Here is a 21542-nt window from a genome sequence, read left to right on the forward strand (position 1 = left end):
ATACGCGAATTCTTAATTATTGCGGAAAAGTGCGTTTCTATTGTATCTTAAAATTCGGTCATATTACTTGTACGAAAATTTAAATTTGAAGTTATATTATACGAATTATCAAGCGTTACATATAACTATATATTATTTAATCTTATATTATCAACTAAAAGTTGTAAAATATATTTTTAATTGTATTACACAAATACTTACATTTTAATACATTAAAAAGTCAAGTGTCATCATGACAAAGAAAATTATCTGTTTTGAATGCTTTCTTGATTATTGTTATCACATTTTTAAATAAGTTTTGAGTTAGTTTGAGGAAAGATTTGAATTGTTCTTCAATCAAATCGTTTCTTGGACACAGCTAATGGCTCGAATTCAATCGGTTTTACGAATGTATTCCAAATTTAAATTATTTTTTTATAAATATAATTCGAGACAATTTTCAATATTTCAATAGTATGAATATATTGCATGTCACAAATATTAGTCGCAAGTCTAAGATTGACATTTTTTTAAGCTTACTTACTTACTCTACATTTTTAAAAACTTCCATTTAACTAATAACGTTAATTAATTTATGTTACTGGCAATAAATTATTAGTTCCAAAAAAAATAAATCATTTATATCAGTGCAATAAAAATCTTATACTATTAGTAGGAAAAAAAAAGAAAAGAAATAAGTAAAAGTAAAGTATTTTTCGAATCGAAATCAAACCTTTATAAGTCTTGGTTATTAACCAAGTTATATTTAATCACGAGAAGTATTCCTTGTACATACTTTTGAAAAACATTAGATACACAATAAATTAATTTCACAGAATTCTTAAATCGACTTCAAAAACGACATGATGACGTTGACAACGAAGACATACTCTTTTTATAGGTTCATGTTATTGTTTGTACGTGTAGTATGTATTGAATTATTGTAGTATAAGAACATCGTAGTTGGTTAAGTGATAGAAGCATATTAAAGGGGGTTTCCCTATATGTAACATAATGGGCATAGACAAATATTTATCGGATCACGATGTGTGATTTACCCTTTAGCAGTTATTCCAAGTTTCTGTTGTGTGTAGTTACGAGTTTAAGTGTAGACGTGAAAGAGTATTAGAATAGTCAATATTGTGCTCATGAAGCACACGGACACAGGCAGGAGAACCGCGACACGTAGCGATCTGCGAAACAAAGCACTTATAAAATTTGTAGTTATAATTATAAGGAAAAGTCTAAGGTCCTCCAGAGCGTTTTCGGCTACCGCTGCTAATCTCAAGAGAGATTAGCCAACTGCGCAGGACATATTATAGTGCACAAGTGTATCCGCAAACACAGGTACATTCTCTATTCACTAGCTCTCATAATTCGATGGGAAGACAATCCGACACGATCGGAAAGAGTTTAGGCGCAGGACCAACGACTTTACGTGCTTTCCGAGGCACGGGAGTGTATACACTTTCAACTTCCAGACCCCGGACCGCTACTGACATTTTTCTGACTTTGCCTGACCTCGGAGTGGAACCCAGGACCTCCGGGTCGGGTATAACACGGGAGTGTAAAACGGAACTTCCAAAGTCCAGTTTACCGAGGATCTTGATAGCAAAACGCAATAACTTGTTATCTGTCCGATCCGGGATTTGAAACCAGAACATCGCTATCTTCCTTAAAAGCAAACTATGATACTAACGAGGAATAAACATCAATAATATGAACACTAACTTTGGTTAAGTTTCTGAAAAAGGGATTAAGAATTTTATTCTAATTCTCCATATGCCTCTCTCTATGTTTTGCAAGCTGTCTCTCTCTCAGTTCGGGCGCGCATGTGTGTGTATGTATATGTGTTTGTGTGCGAGCTCACCTCCAGTAAGGCAGGTGTCAGAGCGGCGGCTGCTGCGGGTCAGTGCGGCACAGCGCGGTCGTGGCGTCCGCCGGCCCGCTCTCGCGACGCACTTTACCTAAACATAAATATGTCTATCTTTTTTTCAATTTCTTTATTTCACTGTACACATACTACTTTCTATATTATAAAAATACACATGCGTCTACGTAAAAATTAATGAAGATAATGGGAGTCGAGCGCGGCGACGGAGACTACATGACGTCATACGAGAACATCATGCTCTGTCGTCACGGAATACGAATCTTATCCCTAAGACAAGCCAATAGATTTCACATCGCACCAGAGAGTTATATATATGTAGAGGTGAACTTACTGGAAAAACATAAACATCCAGTCTGCTGATTGGCCTGCAAGGACGTATTCGGTCGGATTTCTTTTTGTTCCTTCGACTGTTCCGTAACGCATTTCTGGTAGTAGTCAAATTCTTTGACATACCTGTAAATGATGAATTATACTTTTAAATTATATTTAAAGGAGTATTTGTTATTTAAAAATATTTAGCTCTATTACTGGCCCGATTGCCATCTATACTAATATTATAAAGAGGTAAAGTTTGTGAGGTTGTAGGGGCCGGGGGGGTCTTAATCTCTGGATCTACTTAATCGATTTTGAAAATTATTTTACCAATAAAAAGCCATATTATTTGTGAGTGTCATATACTAACCCGAATGAAATGAAAATTTATTTTCTTGGTAGTCAGATTTGCAAAGTAAGTCGAGGAAAAAACGGTCGAAAGAAAACGTTTTTTACGAACGCTGTCTTAACGGTGAGAGAGATATATGATTGAGTTCTAGAGAAAAGTTGTAAAGCTTGAAAATGTCCACAAAAAAGTCAGCTTTTATATTTAAGTCACAAAAAGTAGGTTTTTATATTAAAATAATAATATTTAAATCGTTAGGTCATGTTTATTGGTCATATTATCAACAATTATGAATTCTTATTGAAATAAGTAAACTTATCGTCTCAACTGCTTAAAACAAAAGGCTTTTCGCTTTTACTGCATTTAATTTGGACGAATGGTTAAAGACGACATAGATATGGAACCGCGAACCTGTCGTAATCTCATCAATATTGAGCGATATTTCTATTAGACGATTTTTCTTTATAAAACGTCAATCTATTTAGAAATAAATTGCTTTATCACCAAGAAAATTTTATTTAGATAAAATATCGTTTTTTACAGTATGTTTTTTGGTTGCATAGTTCAGAGATAATTTAAAATATTAAATATGCAAAACAATTTTATTAATAATGTTTGACTTTTGGTAGTCAGGACTAAGTACTAACCGAACCACAAGCAATATTTGCCGAAGTGGGCACGGGTCAGCTAATGACTGATAAATAAACAAATATGCATGAAATTTCCTATACTATATTACAATGGTAGGCGAAGTAAAGATAAACAAATCTTAGATTTAAATATTGCATGCGTTTCGCTAATGTCTTTGCTGCAAAAAACTTCGACGACATTCAAAACGCCATTTTTCAGACATAATGAATGCCATAGATAATTTTAGATTTCGATCAATTATTTTTTCTTGTAATAATAATCTTATAATTATTATATCTTGGTTAAAGTTTTTTATTTATGTATCCACCTGCTATTGCTATCGGCTATTATATATGGCGTTAATTTAATATGCCTATAAGATTATGTGACTCACCACACAGGCGGCCAGCGATTGTCAGCCAGGTACTCTCTAGAGGACACGCTGAGGTGCTTGGCGCGACACACGCGGTCGTACGCGCCGCACAGGCGCCACGTACACCACTCCGATAGGTTGTGTGCGTTGTGCAACTGCAAGCGACAATTGCCGATATTCATCGTAACTACCTTTTGTGCTTCATATTAATTAACCATACATCAAAACATTATACCGACTTCAAAAGTAAACATCAGTAATTTGGGAATTTATTGAGCGTTTTTTTTACGGACTACAAAAATGTATGAAACACTAAACATTTTTTTCTATTTAGCGTAATAGAAGAAATTGATGGAATTTCTATAAAATTTGGCTTTTCATTTTTATGGTATAATAATTGCCGATTTCTCTAAATAATATAAGTATATCATTATGTCCAATTGGAGGATATTAATGAAAAATAGATTAACACTAACCTTTACAGATTCAAGCAAAGAAAGTGCGATTTCCACAACCTGGTCATCTTCTCCAAGTCTAAAAACGATCAAAGGATAAAACCGAAATGATGAATATAGTAAGAAGATTTACAATATCGCTACAATATCGATTACAATTCCCCCAGCCAAGGCCTGTCTTAATTATAAGAACATCGTAACACGCAGTCTATGTATCTTTATGTTTTCGTCATCACCATATATCAAGCTACCGCCAAACCAGCAAGTGAGTTTTATTTTATTTTTGAATCATCACACTTATGACAGAAACAGCAGGTTTCCTTACGATGCTTTCCGTCACTGAGCAGAACACGAGATGAACGATAAAACACAAATAAAGTACATGAAATCTCAGCGGTGCTTGCCAATCTTCGGTTAAGATTCTTTGATTTTTCTGGGCTGGTTCTAAAGTCATGATTTGGCTTATTACAGGTCCTAAAGCATTGTCTAGAAAACAAAAAATTCTAAAATAATAATGTATAGATCTATTGGTTTATCTGTCTATGTAATCGTGACATCTCACCGTACATTTGATAAATAACTGGCCTATATATAACAACCCGCTACAACAGATACGCTTGTGTATTTAGCTGATTTTTTATTTCATTTGTGGGCTGATATGCCTCAGTGGTTAGAACACATAAATCTTATAAAAATTGCGGCTTCAAACTCGCACAAGCATATTAAATCCCCATGATCGATGGCGGTGAATTGTCAAAACTATTCACATGCCTAACAATGCCAGTATATACATATTTTTCATATAATCCACATAAATTAAGAAGATCAGATAAATTAAATCAATCAAGACAAATATCCACTAATATTTAAATCATCAATTCTCACCTATCCTGGTGCTGTAGTTGGTCTATAACTCTGGCCTCGACAAGGTTGACTAATCTATTCATACAAAGTCGGTTAGCCAGCTCCAGTAATTCAAGACACCTCGTAGGTTCGACGGTTGGTACTTTGTCGGAATAAATGTAGCAAAGGAGTATGTGAAATGCATACATTTTAACGCCAGGAAATGATATCTGAAACAAATTGTTCAATGTTAAGAATTACATTATTTCCGCAGAACTTATCCCATTATATTCTTAAGGAAACCGATTCGTATTTCAATTTATATTAATATTTATACTAAATGCTGATAACCGATTATTATTGGTGATACGCTATTTTGAAGCGTATATACTTTAGATGCTACAATAATCGAGCCAATGTCGCATATCACTTTCTAACATTTCTGGTGAGGTTCGAGTACAAAATAGATGTACTGATCTGACAAGTAAATTTTCGATAATATATGAAAACAATTGAGTTAATTTTTATCAGCACGTGTTCCTTAAAACAACAAAGAAGTAACCAGAAGCTTACACTGGTTTTACACTGGTGGTAGGGCTTTGTGCAAGCTCGTCTGTGTAGGTACCACCCACTCATCAGATATTCTACCGCAAAACAACAATACTTGATATTGTTGTGTTCCGGTTTGAAATGTGAGTTAGCCAGTGTAATTACAGGCACAAGGGACATAAAATCTTAGTTCCCAAGGTTTTATATATATATATATATATATATTCGCCGGGAGGGCAAATGATTCTACTCCACCTGATGGTAAGTGGTAGTAGAGTCCAAACGCGACGATGGCCAGTACAGACAGGAAAAACGTTTTGGTGGCGCATTGGCTATGTAAGCGATGGTTGACATTTCTTACAATGCCAATGTCTAAGGGCGTTTGGTGACCACTTACTATCAGGTGGCCCATATGCTCGTCCGCCTTCCTATTCTATAAAAAAAGGCTTGAAAACAAAGATATTTCTCATTAGCAAGATAGAAAAAAAAAGTAAAAAGGCCGTCTATAAAAGGTCACCCACAATTATTAGCACCGAATCTAAAAATTGCAAACATTTTTTGTTTGCAATTTATTAGTTCTTATACATTGAAATAAATTTATTCATAAAAAGGAATTCGGACTTACCACTCTCGAAGTGCTCTCCCTAAAATGTCCTTGAAACATCGCTTTCATAGGATCACACCTAGCCATGAGCATGGCTCTATGAGCTAGGTGTATACCATCGTCTAGGTCGAAGGTTACATCAGCGAACAAGTTTTGTTCTACGCACATATCCCGGAGTCTTGTCGGTAACGGCTGGAAAATTATATCAGGATACTGCAGAAATATCTAACTTTATGAAAATGTAGTATATTTGTATTGTAAATTTTCATGAATATTATTTATATCTAACACCTATGATACACGTATTCAAATTGAATATATAAATATTTCAGTATCTTTGTTACTTCTAAGTATTAGTAATTCTTTCTTTTTTTTTAGAAACAAAAAGACAATTTTTGATTAAGTCTATCGGATAAAATTAAAATTAGATAACGCTTGAGAGAAATTCTAAAATATTTAAGCTTTATTCATGTTTATATGATTAGTTTCTTGCAGGCTATATTAAATTATATACTATTTAGTATAATTAATGTAATATTAATTTTGCTATTCCAGTTGAATGTTTTGCTTGCTTTTGGAGTGGCAAAGACAAATACCTTAGCAATCGAATTCTGAAAAATAGCTAGGCTGTCATATACCGTTGAACATGTATCTTCCAATAAAAATAAAAATAATGTCCTCCAGACCAATTTCGGCCACGGCGGCCAATCTTAAGAGATATTAGCAAACTGCGCAGGAGATATTATAGTGCACAAGTGTATGCGCAAACACAGGTGCACTCTCTATTCCCTTGAATTGAATTGAACCCAGGACCTCCGGGTCTGCGGCCTTACATCAAGTCACTAGACCAACGAGGCAGGCAATATTAATAGTTGGAAATGAAGGGGTTTTAAGACTTACCGTATGAAACTGGTGCATGAAGGCCTTATCGAAGAGCAAATGCTGGTCAAGTATGAACTGGCTAAGTTTCGTCAGCTCATGGAATCCGAGGAGCTCTGCCGCTTGACGAATTTCCTGTTACAATATTTTTAGTGACAGATTGCATACTAATAGATTGAAGATACTGTTATCATCATGCCCTTAACCCATTTATTTACTGAATAGAACAGAATAGAATGGTGTTTACTTGCAAACACACCACAATGTAGTTTGTAATTTGGCGACGGGACAATATGTAAACTGCCTGAAAACCCTTTTTATACTGCAACCCTACCTCCTTCCAAACCCTTGTGAATGTTTACTGGTTTGATTCACCGCTACCATAAGGGTAGTTAAGGCGATTTGGGCCTCGATTGATGGACATATTTATATTGAATAAAGATTTTTGACTTTGACTTTATATAAATTTAATAACCCCAAGATAAAAATAATAAAATACGGTTTTATTATGCAACTTTAATCAATGATATCAACTATAATTATATTACTATATAAAGCGGTATAAAGAGTGTTTTTTATTTTATAAAAAAAAACATTCTAATTTTAAATTTAGTTTACAACTGTTTAAAAAGGTGATGAAAATGAACGGTTAAGAAATAATGCGCGTGCAACGAGATAATAAAAAAAAAAACTTTTACATAGGTACTTAAAAAGTTTAGCGCTATGAAATTTATTACAAAAGCTGTATGTGAACGTGTGGCGTAAAAATATAAGCACACATACAATATTAAACATTTTAATAATAAATAAAAATAATAATGAGAAATTATTAATCATGATTTATGAATTATTTATTATAATGAAATTACCAGTAATAATCCAATAGCAGCGGACTGCAGAAGACATTATTAATTTATTATTATATTTTTATTTAATATTATAATTAATCAAATACATAAAAAATAGTATATAAGAGATAGCAATAGGAAATAGACTATGATTAAGGACAGTCGGTATAAAAGCAGCGGAAAATATTAACGAAATTTATAATACAATATAAGATTTAAATAAAGCAGTTTTAGAATCCACTGCGATTTTAATAATAAGAATAATGTTATCGTATCAACAATGGAAACTATGGAATGTAAAAAAATACATAATCCTTACATTTATTTTGGTGATTGGCGTGAGTAAATCTTTTAACGATAGAGAATTAATACATTTGAGGAACTAGGATTCGACCCTAGAGATGCCAAAGAAATTACAGTTGAGTTTTTTTTTTTAAATTGTCAATTAATACAGACGTATAGAAAAATAAAATCATACATTCAAATTTAGAACAATAATCCCTAGAACAACACTTTTGTTATAATCATTAAATGAATCGCAGTGCAGTCGAAACCTATAGGCGATACGAAAAAGCCAAACCAAAATGCGTTGTATTACAACGAAATAAGGTCCACTGACCTGCTGTTTAAACGCCCCGCTTTCAATCACGCCCGTGTAAACAAAGTTTATTATCTCCTGCATCACGATCTGCGATATTAGTTTACTCATCGTCACTATTGTTTGTGTCTGTGACGTCGCATGTTGGATCTTGTCGCACTGGAAGTAATTTATCATCTGCGGTATAAATCTGTCAATTACTTTAAACAGATTATTAAACAGCGAGATCTTTGTACATCACACATATACCAGTATATATACCAGTATTTTCATTTATCACATGTCGTTTATTTTACTTTTATTTACTTAAATAAAAAACAATATTGACACTTATATTCATATTAGTTTCGTTATATTAGTATAACTGTATTATATATGTAGTGTGAAGTGGAGAGCGCTGGTAGAAGATACTCTATGTCTTTTTCTGTATCCATGACGTGTGTGAACGTGTACTGATAAGAATAATGTCCTCCAGACCGATTTCGGCGGCCAATCTCAAGAGAGATTAACCAAATGCGTAGGAGATATCATAGTGCACAAGTGTGTGCGCAAACACAGGTGCATTCTCTAATCCTTAACTCTCATAATCCGTTGGGACGGCATTCCGACACGACCGGAAAGAGTTCAGGCGCAAAACCAGCGGCTTTACGTGCTTTCCGAGGCAAGGGAGTGTACACACTTCCAACTTCCAGACTACGGGCTGCTACTGAGAATTTTCTGACAGAAAAACCCAATAAGTTTCTATTGGTCCGACCTGGGAATTGAACCCAGGACCTCCGAGTCTGCGGACTTACATAAAGCCACTAGACCAACGAGGCAGTGTGAACGTGTATGCAAAATTTCATGATATTATGATGATCGATTGAGTAGTTAAGAAATGAAAGTGTAACAAAACAAACTCACTTTCCCAATTATAATATTATTCAGGATTATGTTTATAAGCTACTAACACAGTTTAACTCGTGATCAAATATGATCAGGTCTTGAATTTCTTTTCAACTTACCTTAACAACTCGTATAGATATTATGGCTGGATGATTCACTTCTCTGTACAAGTCTGGCGGTTTCTTGCAATTGTCGCTGAGGGGTAGAATTTGACAAGACGATCGACGTTTGATCTGATCCCATACTCTATGACAAAGTATGGGAATAGATTTTAGATATCAGACAAAATTTTATTTAGTAAGAGTGTATAGTTTTCTCCATAATGATAATTTAAAGAAATAGTAGATGTGTGTTTTATAAAGAGAATTGACAGATTATCTGATATTTAAAAGTATCCTCGGCGAAAGAAATAATTTAATCAGATAAGTTCTTTTAAATGATAAATAACGTTAAGGTATACATAACTTTTTTTGTATATTTTTTTAGAGCAGTACTTCCAATTTTAATTTTATTTCTTTAATATTACTGTTACTGAGATATATGGCGTGCTGCGGTTTCTTACTGAAGGAGCATGTAGACATAAAACTCTTAATATTGCTGTAAATTTGATGTGTATTCTTTGTTGGCAATCTTAATATTGTCTACACTAACTCACCTCATCTGTTTTGCTTGATCTTGTCTTATTAAGTATTCCGTGTCCTCGTTAAACTCGCCCGCCGTTGCCTCTCCCATACTGCTTACCTGAAATCATCAAATCCACCTCGGATTTGTAAAATCTTCCTTAAAATATGTCTATATTTTTTTAACAATACATTTACTTTTTACGTTCCCAAAAAAAACTAATTAGTTTTTTATAGACTTCCTAAACGCATAGAATATTAAAACCATTGTGAAATAGCTTCTTAGCTGGATAATTGAAAATTTGAGGGTTATAATTTCTAGTACTGTAATACTATAGCACGACTCAAATGTAAACGTGAACATAAAAAATATATCTATCTTACCATACTACTCTCACTGGAACTTCTCGCGAGTTCCGCAGATAGGCTGACACAATCGGTTGTGAGGAGACGATGGAAAGCTTCACAAGCAGCGGCCATTACGAATCGATGTACCGGAAATCCTTTCGCACCGCAAATGATCACCATGTCCGAGAAATACTGGCAAAGATATACAAATTAAATTTGTTCAAGTTAAGAGTTTGCCAACCACCAAATGCAATTGATGACTAATAACATATTTGAATATGATCTCATTGCTTAAATGTTTAGTATATAATAAAACAAACCTATTATTGTCAATTTATTTGTATCAAAGGACTCTTAAGTACAATGTCGTAAATGATTAGACTTCTTGTTAGTAGGTACATACCTAAATATATAAAATAAATTATATAATTTACATAAATGCTTATAAGGATTAATAAAAATCTTCTTTTCTTATGTAATATGTTATAAATTATGTCCGGAGTACATAGTGGATAGATAGATATTCGCAGAAAAAAAATGTATAAAAGTTTTATTACTATTTATATACATTCTTTTTTATTTATTATATAGGAAGCCAACACAATGCACAATGTATCCAAAATTTTTAAACAAAACGCAAAAAAAACGATCTAAAAGGTATTTTTAGTATTCAAAAGGATAACAACAGTAAAAAAAATACGATACCAAATACATTTAACAATATTTACCTGTTGCCTCAAAAGCGTCGTCATATTTTCCAAAAGAACGCTATTTGCAATAACCACTTCCGGTTCTAGAGGTCTGGGTGGTCTGAACGGAGCCTGAAACAGAAGACTTTCAATCAAGAAGCGAAGGTTTGTGATGTTCGGTTGGATGGATCTTTATTAATTTTTCAGACCAAAACTGGATTTGAATTAAAATGAATTTTAAACTACTTATATCCTGACCCTAACATGCATCATATTACAGTCCGCAATTATGTTTATATAACAGCTTTTGTTTTTCTATTTTACTTGTATTATGTCTTTTTTTTTTCTTGTGAGTATGCAAAAAAAGTCGTTTAATAATAATAATAATAATATGCTACCTATTCCCTATCACCTTTCCCCTCCACTAATACGCAGTCGTAGACAGTGGAAGCTAGTGTCTCTATATTTAATTGATATAATACAAAAAAAAAGAAAAAAAAATTGAAAACCTTGAATACTATTCGAATTAATTACCTATATTCTATTGCTTATACCTTTCCTCTAATTGGTTGGGTCTAGCTTGATTATAATGTAATACTGTTTTATCATTACGATTGACGAGCCGGTGGCGTGGTTGGTAGATGGACTTGCCTTTCACGCCGAAGGTTGGGGTTTCGATTCCCACCCAGGACAGACATTTGTGCGCATGAACATGTCTGTTTTTCCTGAGTCTGGGTGTATTTATCTATATAAGTATGTATATACAAAAGAAAAGTAGTATATGTAGTATATCAGTTGTCTGGTTTCCATAGTACAAACTCTGCTTAGTTTGGGATCAGATGGCCGTGTGTGTATAATGTCCCAGGATATTATTTATTTATTATTACGATTATTAACCACATTTTCAAAACCACTTAAGTTTAGCTTTCATGAGATACGTGATGTAAAGACAATTTAATAGTTATTTACGTGTGGTTATAGGATTCATAATGTAATCGACTAAAGTGTGAGCATGGTATAAATAATGAAGTACATTTTAGGTCGCAGATGAGCAAGTAGGCCTAATGGAAAGACGCCTTCGGCTGTAATCATTGCATGAAACATAAACTACTCCTTGAATGCGCTGCTATGCCATGAGACCTAATTGATAAAGGATATTAAATCCTAACGTAACAAAATAATACAAATTATTGGTGTAAGACAATAGAATACTTGGTGTAGTAATTAACCCAAACCCGTATGCAACAGATTAAATATAGAACTTAATAAATGCATTTAGGTTTATATTCTCTTTAAACTTTAATCATTATAACTAATATAATTATGTAATAATTTTTATAATAGTGCGACTTGCAATCAAAAATTATTGGGTTTTTCTGTCGAAGATTGTCAGTAGCAACCCGGAGTTTGAATGTTGAAAGTGTATGGAGTACACACGATTTCTTGTTGTGCCTCGGAAAGCACGTAAGCACGTTGGTCGTGTGCTTGAACATTTATTTAAAATCTATCCTTTTATCTCAAACTACCCTCTAATTGTGTTTTGCACATTCATCATATTTCAGTCGTACTACAATGAAAAGTATTAGCTAAGATACTTTGTTCGTTTATTTTTGGTGAATAAATTGTACTATTTTTATTTACTCTTTTTGTACTTAACGATTTTTTTTATTTCTCTATCAACAAAACAAAGCACTACTCTGTGTTACCTGAACCAATGGTCTTTGAACTCTCTTCAAATTCGTCATCCAGAACCTCTGTTGTCGTCTCGCAATCAAAGCCGCTCGTATGGCGTTCTCAAATACCTCATTAACACCATAATATGTAAACACTGATGTTTCGTAATAGTAAATTCCGAATTCGTGGGCTAAAGCGCGACCTTGATCTGGCATCACCAGATCGCTTTTTCTTGGGGCCCTGTTCATAATAAAACATATTTATATTTGGGTCTTTTATGTGCGTATATCCATATTAAAAAAAAAACAAGAAAACAAAACAAAACTTAAAGCTTTTATAGAACAAATAGCGGGACCGCGCGGCTTCTATTGCGTTAAGCGTAGACGCTTCGCGTACGTGGATTGTAATGGTATATTATTGTCTAAAACCTTTCCAATAACGTGGCTATATAACGCAAAAGATATATTTTTAATTTGAGCTAGATTGGTAGATCTTGATATAAGCGTGTTCCAACAAACGAACTCTTCAGCTTTAACAACAAGGACTTATCCAAAAATGTGTAATTTTCCAGTCGATTTGAAAGTATTAAAATGTACTATAAAGATTAATATACTTTTTAAATGAAAATTAATGACATATATATAATTCACATATATAAGGTATTATTAGAGAAATACCAAAAAATAGCTCGTCAATGTTTCCCTTGGTTGATCGGAACAGATGATGAGGGTAAGTGGTAAAAAATCTCACCTGATAAATGGGCTTCGATCCTTGCAATAATTCAAATAAGTTTCGTCTCTATACATGTATCGAAGGTCGTTCTTACAACCCACCAGCAATATCGGTGTGTTTGGGCAGAATCTCCTAAAATATATAAGTGAGCTTGATTTGTCGTATCACGTTGGTTATATATAAGCTAATTAACATTGGGTTAAGAAATTGTGCAAGATTTAAACTTAATTAGTTAGATGGAACGGATGAAAATAAGGAGTCATATTGACAGTCCGCTTGAGTAAGGTATGTCAGTTATAATTAAAACTCAGTAACAGCCTGTTAATGTCCCACTGCTGGACTAAGGCATCCTCTCCCTTTTGAGGAGAAGGTTTGGAGCTTATTCCACCACGCTGCTCCAATGCGGAATGGTAGAATACACATGTGGCAGAATTTCAATGAAATTCACGATGTTTACTGGTGGTAGAGCTTTGTGCAAGCTCGTCTGGGTAGGTACCACCCACTTATCAGATATTTTACCACAAAACAGCAGTACTTGTTATTGTTGTGTTCTGGTTTGAAGGGTGAGTGAGCCAGTGTAATTACAGGCACAAGGGACATAAAATCTTAGTTCCCAAGGTTGGTGGCGCTGGCGGTTGGTTGACATTTCTTACAATGCCAATGTCTAAGGGCGTTTGGTGACCACTTGGTGACTCCCATCAGGTGGCCCATATGCTCGTTCGCCTTCCTATTCTATATAAAAAAAAAAGTTTTCCTTCACCGTCAAGCACGAGATGAATTATAATCACAATTTAGCATATGAAAATTCAGTGGTGCTTGCCCACGATCATGGGTTAAGATTCACGCGTTCTAACCACTAGGCCATCTCGGCTTAAATTAAAACTCAATGACAATTAATACGTAATTAGTGTACTTATAATAAACCACGACAGTAGACGAAGAGTAACAATAATATAAATGCTTAAAAAAAGGAAAATATGGAGACATCCCATTAATATCTCCAGCTGACAAAAAATCCCCTCGAGTTGAGAACAATTTGAAGTTAATACCATCAAGCCGCTTCACTGTAAGTTGGCAAACACACAGTTTTGCTGATTCATGCTGACATCATCGGTCACAAAATTTATATATATATATATAATAAAATATATATATATATATAATATAATAAAAATAATAATTATATAATAAAAAAATGCTTATATATATATATATATATAAGCATTTTTTTTTTATTTCAATGAAGTATTACAAACAAGTAAACTTCAGGTTGCTCTGTACACAAAGAAACGACATTTGAAGTTTATTATTCTACATTTCCATTTAAAGAAAGTTAACTTTCTTGCCAGTATGAAAGCAAACTTAGCAAACATTAAAGAAATATTACAATTATTTCTTTACATATATAAACATTTTCTGGATTTCAAACGCCATCTCGACTCAATGTACGTTTAACTAAATGGAAAATTCGAAAATTTAAATTAAAAATGAACATACCTTATTTCTGGATACCACATCGCGCCACAATTTCTCAACGATATTGGATTCGTAATTGAAAAGCATAATAAAACAACATCAGATCTATAACAAGAAAATCATGACGTATTCAATTGAAATGATATCAAATTAGGCGTGACATCATTCAAGAGATATCTGAATAAAACTTGGTAAAGAAATAAAGACGATATTTCTTTTTATTTCTTTGCAGACTACTCAGTAAATGGCAGATTACACTTAATTTTAAGGCTTCAATTGTAATTAATGGGCGATATCGTGGAAAGTGGCCACATCCACTCATAGATAATTAGTGATCATTCGTTAGAAGAAATAATTACATCTTACACCGTTAAGACGCCAACTATGGGATCTAAGATGTTATGCCTCTTATGCCAATCCCGTCTAGGTAGGTACCACCCACTCATCAGATATTCTACCCCAAAACAGTAGTACTTGTTGTGTTTGAAGGGCGAGTGAACCAGTGTAATTACAGGAACATGGGACATAACATCTTAGCTCCCAAGGTTGGTGGCGCATTGGCGATGTAAGCGATGGTTAACATTTCTTGCAATGCCAACATCTAAGGTCGTTGATGCCACTTAACATCAGGTGGCCCATTTGCTCGTCCGTCTACCTATAACATAATAGATAATAGACTGACTCATTCAAACCAAACTACAGCAATGCAAATTAATTATAGAGTGGTATCTATGTACCCAGGATAAAGCCCTACTAACGGTAATAACTTGGACTAAGACAAGAAATCTAATGCGCTTGCAAAATAGAATTAAAAAGTATTTATTGTATTTTGTTTTATATTACCTTCCATAAGCGAATCTCCTGTCTTTCTCGTGGTCGCCAAAGGTGTCCCATAATCTGAGTGAAACGTTAACGCCGTCAACTATTTCCCATGATCGTTCTAATACCTTTATAGAAAAAATATATTTACTTTAAAATAATATTGCCATTACTATAAATAGTAATTAACAATAATCGAAACATTATGGTGAAAAATAAAACTGGAAATTATATAAGGTTTCTTTCAATAGTTGCTCCTTAATTTTGATACGGTAACATTTGACATAGTTCGGGAAAATTAAGCCGCATTCTACTTATTCGAGCGAGTGAGTGAATATGTAGAAGTTTCATTCGCCATTCACATATCCTTCGCCTCGCCGCCCGAGACGGGAATAGAATGGCGAGGCGAACTAATGTTTTCACATTCGCTTTTTCATTAATTTCTTAGCAAACGCCCTATCAAGCAACACAAGAATTTATATTTATTATTACATTTATATTATTATTTTATTTATATTATAATATTAATATTTATCGCAACAATGTCTAAGCCGCTAGAATGACGTTCGACGTCGTTCGTCAAATTGAAGTTGAAATGAATACACGCGTGCAATACAATGTGCAAACAAAGCAAAGTGTACAATGTGCAAACGGTCACACGTGTCAGCCTAATGTCACACGAATATCTTAAGCAATTCTTCGGGTGGCGAGGCGAAACGTGCAATCGTGTGTAAATGAAGTCTTAAAAGAACTATTAGAATTTTACTTTGTACTGATTATTATCGAAATTTGGACGTAACCACTAAACAATGTACATAGTAGAGACAGATAACGTAAAAAAAAATAACATTTCAAGCTCGTTTAAATAAAATAAACGTGTGTGAATTAACAGAATCCCTTGAATGTTTTTAGTCCAATAAGCAAGTATTATAAGTAAATTTATCAGTTAATCCCAATATAAGCTAATCGTTAAAGGTTTTAAGTCTGATTTAAAAGCAACTAGTATGGCTTTTTTTTAATTAAAAAAAAAGATCGGGACAGCTGTTTTAGTAATATATATACTTAAAAAGCAATTAAGTAAGTACTTAATTAAAATATTTTGTTAAGGAAGAACTTATTTAAATTATAGTCAAAGATATTTCCCGGTCAAACTATTGTGGAGGGGATGACTAATAAAATGGTTTTCTCCCCTCTCTAATCCAACCGAGGTCTTAAACCAAAACTACTTATAACTGACTTTGTCCGCCAAAAGTAGTTTTAACCGTAAAATGTTTTGACTGTAACATATAATGGAACATGTCGGCAATAATAAGATTGCAGCCAACGTTATAATACTTATCATAATAATTTAGTTAAAATAAAATTTACATCTTTATAAATCCGATACTGATCAATCGCCCACACAGTTGGCACATGGGTGGTCATCAGCTGCGACAGCGAAACATGCTTGTTGCATGCGCGTGCGCATATAAGCCTCGTCTTGCCAACCGCGGTATCTCCCACTACCACGCATTTTACGAGCTCTTGATGGGGTTGCTCGTTGTCCATGATCTATGTAAAAAAAACATTGTGTTAATAATGAATATACATGACGTCAGCATAGTCTGTGCGTCCCGACCATCTCTGAATATATCGCATCAATTCATCAAGTAATTAGGAGCCTTCATTAAAAATTATATTTGTAGACGATACAAAAAATTATTTGAGGTCACTATCACTACATACGTACGTATTATAATATAAGTCCCTCCGCCTCGTCTGTCTGTACGCTATAAACTCAAGAACTATGAAAAGAATTTAATACGGTTAACACCTTTGTGTTATGAGGATGATTCACGAGGAACATTAAGGTGTACAATACATTACGCTTTTGTATAAATTGGCTGAAATGTGACAATAATTGTTGAAGATGTTGGATAAAGTCATACTAACTGGAAGCTTTACTAACCCCGCGTAAACCAATAGAGTTATACATATGTATTATGATATAAATAAACTCCATGTGGGCCCTTATTCTACTTGAGCGAGAGGACGGTTGGTGGTTAATAATAAAATATTACAAATTTTCAACAACTATCTGCGTGCTATAAATCTGTGAGATTAAATATTACATTATTCAAGGCGTAGTTGGATAGGTCCACGGTATGGGCTAGCCGTACAATAATACCAACTAGCGGTGTTGAGGCTTCGCCGGAAAAAAATTGAAGAGCTTTTGTATTTATTATAAAATATAGGACGACTTTAACCTTCACGTAAAATTGTAACAAATATAACGATAAATTATGTTAATCTAAAATATATAATAATATAATATATATACTATATATTTAAAAAGCATCGTAGGGCCTGAGCGCATCTAGCAAGACACCTGGAACTTGTGCCCGTTAGATACTAGCTAAGTGACAAATCTATTATTTCGGATTCGGCATAAATTTTATGTATCGTTTTGTAACTTAGAGGCGCTGCTAGTAATCTATGGTGGATATGCCAATCCTTAATAAGAGCAAAGTACTTATGTTAATTGTGGGACAAAGTGGGCCCCTCTGAGGGCGCGGCTCTAGCAACCTAACCAGCCCCTAGCTAAAAACATGAGTAAACGTATGTATAACGGGTAGGCTGAACGAATTTCACCACACCCTAACGGAGTATGCTGCGTGGAGGCCCCAGACGAGCGTGATTAACGCCATGCTCGGCAACGTGAGGTGCTGGTTGGAAATGGTCTCCTTCTGCTAGAGTGTCATATCGCAGAAGGAAGCCGTGGAGCGACAGCGTGAGTTAAGTGCCTTCGCTGATTCGATCTGCCGAAGAAGACCGGGGAGGAGGCGTCGGCGCTATGCGCACCTTCTTCCCCCGCCGTAATTGCTGCCGGGGCTAGGTGGTTTCCCTATATCCGGGAAGTAAAATGAAGGCATCGGCAGGCCGACCAACGGGACGTCACAGTAGTATGCGGAAGCGATCCCGTGGCGCCCCCCGAACTGTCGGAGAGGATACCTCTGGTTGTTTAGTGGGTATTCCAACGCCATCAGTGCTCCAAAGACCCCCACTTCATGTGGGCGAAAAGCGTAAATGCCTTTTTCCAGTGACAAAAAAAAGGCTGAACGAATGTGATCATTGACTTATACATAATTGTGAGTAAATTTTACACGCGTTACAATTATGTATTCCTGAAAACGTATAAAGCTACTTAATTTTGTTTTTTTTTTTTTTTATATTGAAGAGAATGATCGAAGAGGCAGGCAGAGTGCCGCGTTACTTTAAAAATAAAAAACTCGTCTCATATTTAGGCTAAGCGTTAATAGTCTATTGGTTTATATAGGTACTTGTTCTTTTTTTTTAATTCTGGCAATGTGGGGAAGCATGTCAACCAAGCAAGGAACAGGCTTTTGAGTTCGATTGAGTAGTTTTTATGCAAATAGAATAGACAACATAGATATTTCTAGCATTAGTCTTTGAAGGTAACAGACAGTAACAATTTCTTGTATTGGGTGACTAAAATCGGGACAATAGATTTTAGTAATTGATAAAATATTTTATCAATCAATTAAAAAAATAAGGTATATACATATCACAAATACATTGTATAATGGGTTTTTGATTGGCTTATATTTATGAAAAAATTATAATTAACATTATAATATAATAAAAAATTTATAAAAATAATTATTATAAAATAAAACTATAATAATATATCTTAAAATTAAATGAGTAAATCTTGTATATGTCTATACTCTATATATCTGCTCTAACAATTTGGTTCAAATTTTGTGTTTAGATAAGATTTTGCTTTTTAAGTATATCTAAGTACCCATGAATTTATTTTAGTACCCATCATCATCAGGAGCTAAATTATAAAAAAGAAAAACTTAAACATTGTCAAAGTATTTCAAGATGATTCTGAAATTAATAAATATACTTAATCAATTAATATTTTTTTTAATAGGCAAGTTTAATACACTTACAATCCTATATACATATATATATACCTCATTCCTAAATAAATATAAATGTTATTTGCATTGTCAAAGTTATCTTATATGTATAAGCCACAATGGCCAAGCTAGCGATATAAAGTATATGTTCAATCCCTATGACTAATGTTACACCAATATAAGTTTTATCCATAATTGGTAGGAAAATATTAATAACTCCTTGACAACAGGCAATAGTACAAAACAGTATTCTTTAAAAATTTCAAGTACAGATAATTTTTACAATAAGGTAAAAAAAACTTTTTAATATTTTCAGTGCACTTTAGTTATACAGCGTTGAAATGTTGTCTACATTACAGAACAATAGACAAAATAAACCACATATTTGACTTTTTAATGAGTTTAAAACTATATATGGGTAATGAAAGTTAATAAATTATACTGAAATTTTATAATATGTAGAAATATATGAAATATAATGTGTATAGGAAATAATATAAAAAAATACACTAATTATTGTGCCTAGGACATATTTCACTGTACTCTAAATTTATTTACAATAATGTTTTTTAAATATTGTAATCATTTCAGTCCGGTAACTGCAGTTAGTTCATTCCAACCAAAACACATTTAAAAAATGTAAAAATTTTTTATAAATAGAATAGCAGTTTTGACTGTAAACTAGTACATTAATACTAAAAAAATCAAGTACCAGGAAAAAAGAAAAAAAAATACTGCAGTATTTATATTACAGCTCTTTAATCATAAGTTTTTTTATAAGCTATTTTTATTTTAATATTTTTTTATTTTAATTTTAGTTTACTTCCTTTATTATTACGATACTTAAATAAAGTCCTTAATGTAAATAAGCTATTTCAAAAAGTCAATTATCATATTGAAGGTATTTTTAATGAGTTACTATTAATATTATTAATTGGTAATATTTTTACGCTTATCCGATTTACCTACCTGTGTCTAAGCATTCCCCTTTTTTTAAATTGTTAAACAAAGACATATTCAAAATAAATTTAGCTTACAAAAAATTTAAAATAACGATATGTAGAAAATTAGTTTTGTTTACGTATTAAATGTCATTAAATTCATACTTGCTGAACAGCTGCTAATTTTGACAATTAAACATAAAGCTTCATACATATAAAAATGCGTTCAAGACATGTGAAAATAGAAAACAGTTTTTTTATAATTTTTAATAATAATTAAATATTCATATGAAATGTTATAACAAGTGGGTATGGATTTTTAACTTTATGCAATTCATCGAACATCTAACAAAGGACGTTTTAATTTAAATTGAAGTAGACTTAGTTATTTTTTAATCCCAGGCTTTTGCTTAATACTATACGAAACCTACAATTTCAGAAACACTTTATCTTTCGTGAAATATAAATTAATTTTACAACAATAAAAAGCTAATTCACTTACGGATTCTTCAATATATTCTGAATTGGTCCACTCACAAAGATTCACTCGCTAATATAATGACGATCATCTAAACATTTTTACGTATATTGATCACTAAAAATAACGCGTATGACACGAATTAGCGCAACGGCATTACTATTAATTTAAATATTAATGAAAATATCACCGATACCTATCCTCCGCGGTTACAGAGTGAAGTTGATTTTGTAGCATTGCAGTGTTCTGCGCATGTTTTATGAATGAACACCCTGCGCAGCTCCGCAAGCAAGCTAGGCAAGCACATTTTAATTTTGTTATTGATAATTTTCATCCAGTCATTGAACTTTCGAAAAGCAGTTCTGTTTCTAAGTCTAAACTCAATTTGTTGTCTTCATTTTCTAGTTATGTTACATGGTCAATACCCTTTAATTAAGTTCTCGGTTTATTTCATTGTGTAACAATGTCATCCTCATTAGTTAAAAAGACGCGTTCAAGTTTAGTAAAAAACATAAAAAAAATATTACAGTAAATTTATTAAACCATTTTATATTAAATATTTGTTTGAGAGAGTTTTAAATACATACTTAGTTTTTGCAAATTATATCTAATCTTCATTGAACGCTGTAGACAGTTTTGTT

The 21542-nt window shown here is 33.2% G+C and overlaps 1 protein-coding gene across 2 annotated transcripts; it reads right to left on the bottom strand.

Moving 5' to 3' along the window:
- Positions 1–733: 733 nt before the first annotated feature.
- LOC126778112 (rho-related BTB domain-containing protein 1) lies at positions 734–21143 on the bottom strand. Of its 2 annotated transcripts, none has more exons than XM_050501505.1 (19): positions 21098–21143; positions 16922–17104; positions 15578–15681; positions 14756–14839; positions 13277–13390; positions 12559–12766; positions 10892–10984; positions 10200–10355; positions 9851–9936; positions 9315–9441; positions 8332–8469; positions 6886–6999; positions 6007–6177; positions 4875–5062; positions 4011–4068; positions 3556–3689; positions 2205–2326; positions 1850–1946; positions 734–1172 (listed from the first exon to the last, which is right to left on the bottom strand). In XM_050501505.1, the coding sequence occupies exons 2-18, from the start codon at positions 17099–17101 to the stop codon at positions 1867–1869; spliced, it is 2157 nt and encodes a 718-aa protein (XP_050357462.1). In that variant the 5' UTR covers positions 17102–17104; positions 21098–21143; the 3' UTR covers positions 734–1172; positions 1850–1866. The 2 variants fall into 2 exon arrangements, with proteins under 2 accessions (XP_050357462.1, XP_050357461.1); XM_050501504.1 differs by having other exon boundaries at positions 20926–21103.
- Positions 21144–21542: the final 399 nt, after the last annotated feature.

Source organism: Nymphalis io, chromosome 25 (assembly GCF_905147045.1).
Source record: "Nymphalis io chromosome 25, ilAglIoxx1.1, whole genome shotgun sequence".
Classification (NCBI taxonomy): Eukaryota; Metazoa; Arthropoda; class Insecta; order Lepidoptera; family Nymphalidae; genus Nymphalis; species Nymphalis io.

Excerpts from the sequence above, each read along its gene's own strand:
- LOC126778112 (XM_050501505.1), bottom strand. The coding sequence starts at position 17,101 with ATGGACAACGAGCAACCCCATCAAGAGCTCGTAAAATGCGTGGTAGTG. Across the intron at positions 4,069-4,874 it reads CAACTACAGCACCAGGATAG|ACTTGGAGAAGATGACCAGG; the intron begins GTGAGAATTGAT and ends GATCGTTTTTAG. Across the intron at positions 1,947-2,204 it reads TGGATGTTTATGTTTTTCCA|GTAAAGTGCGTCGCGAGAGC; the intron begins GTAAGTTCACCT and ends ATTTATGTTTAG.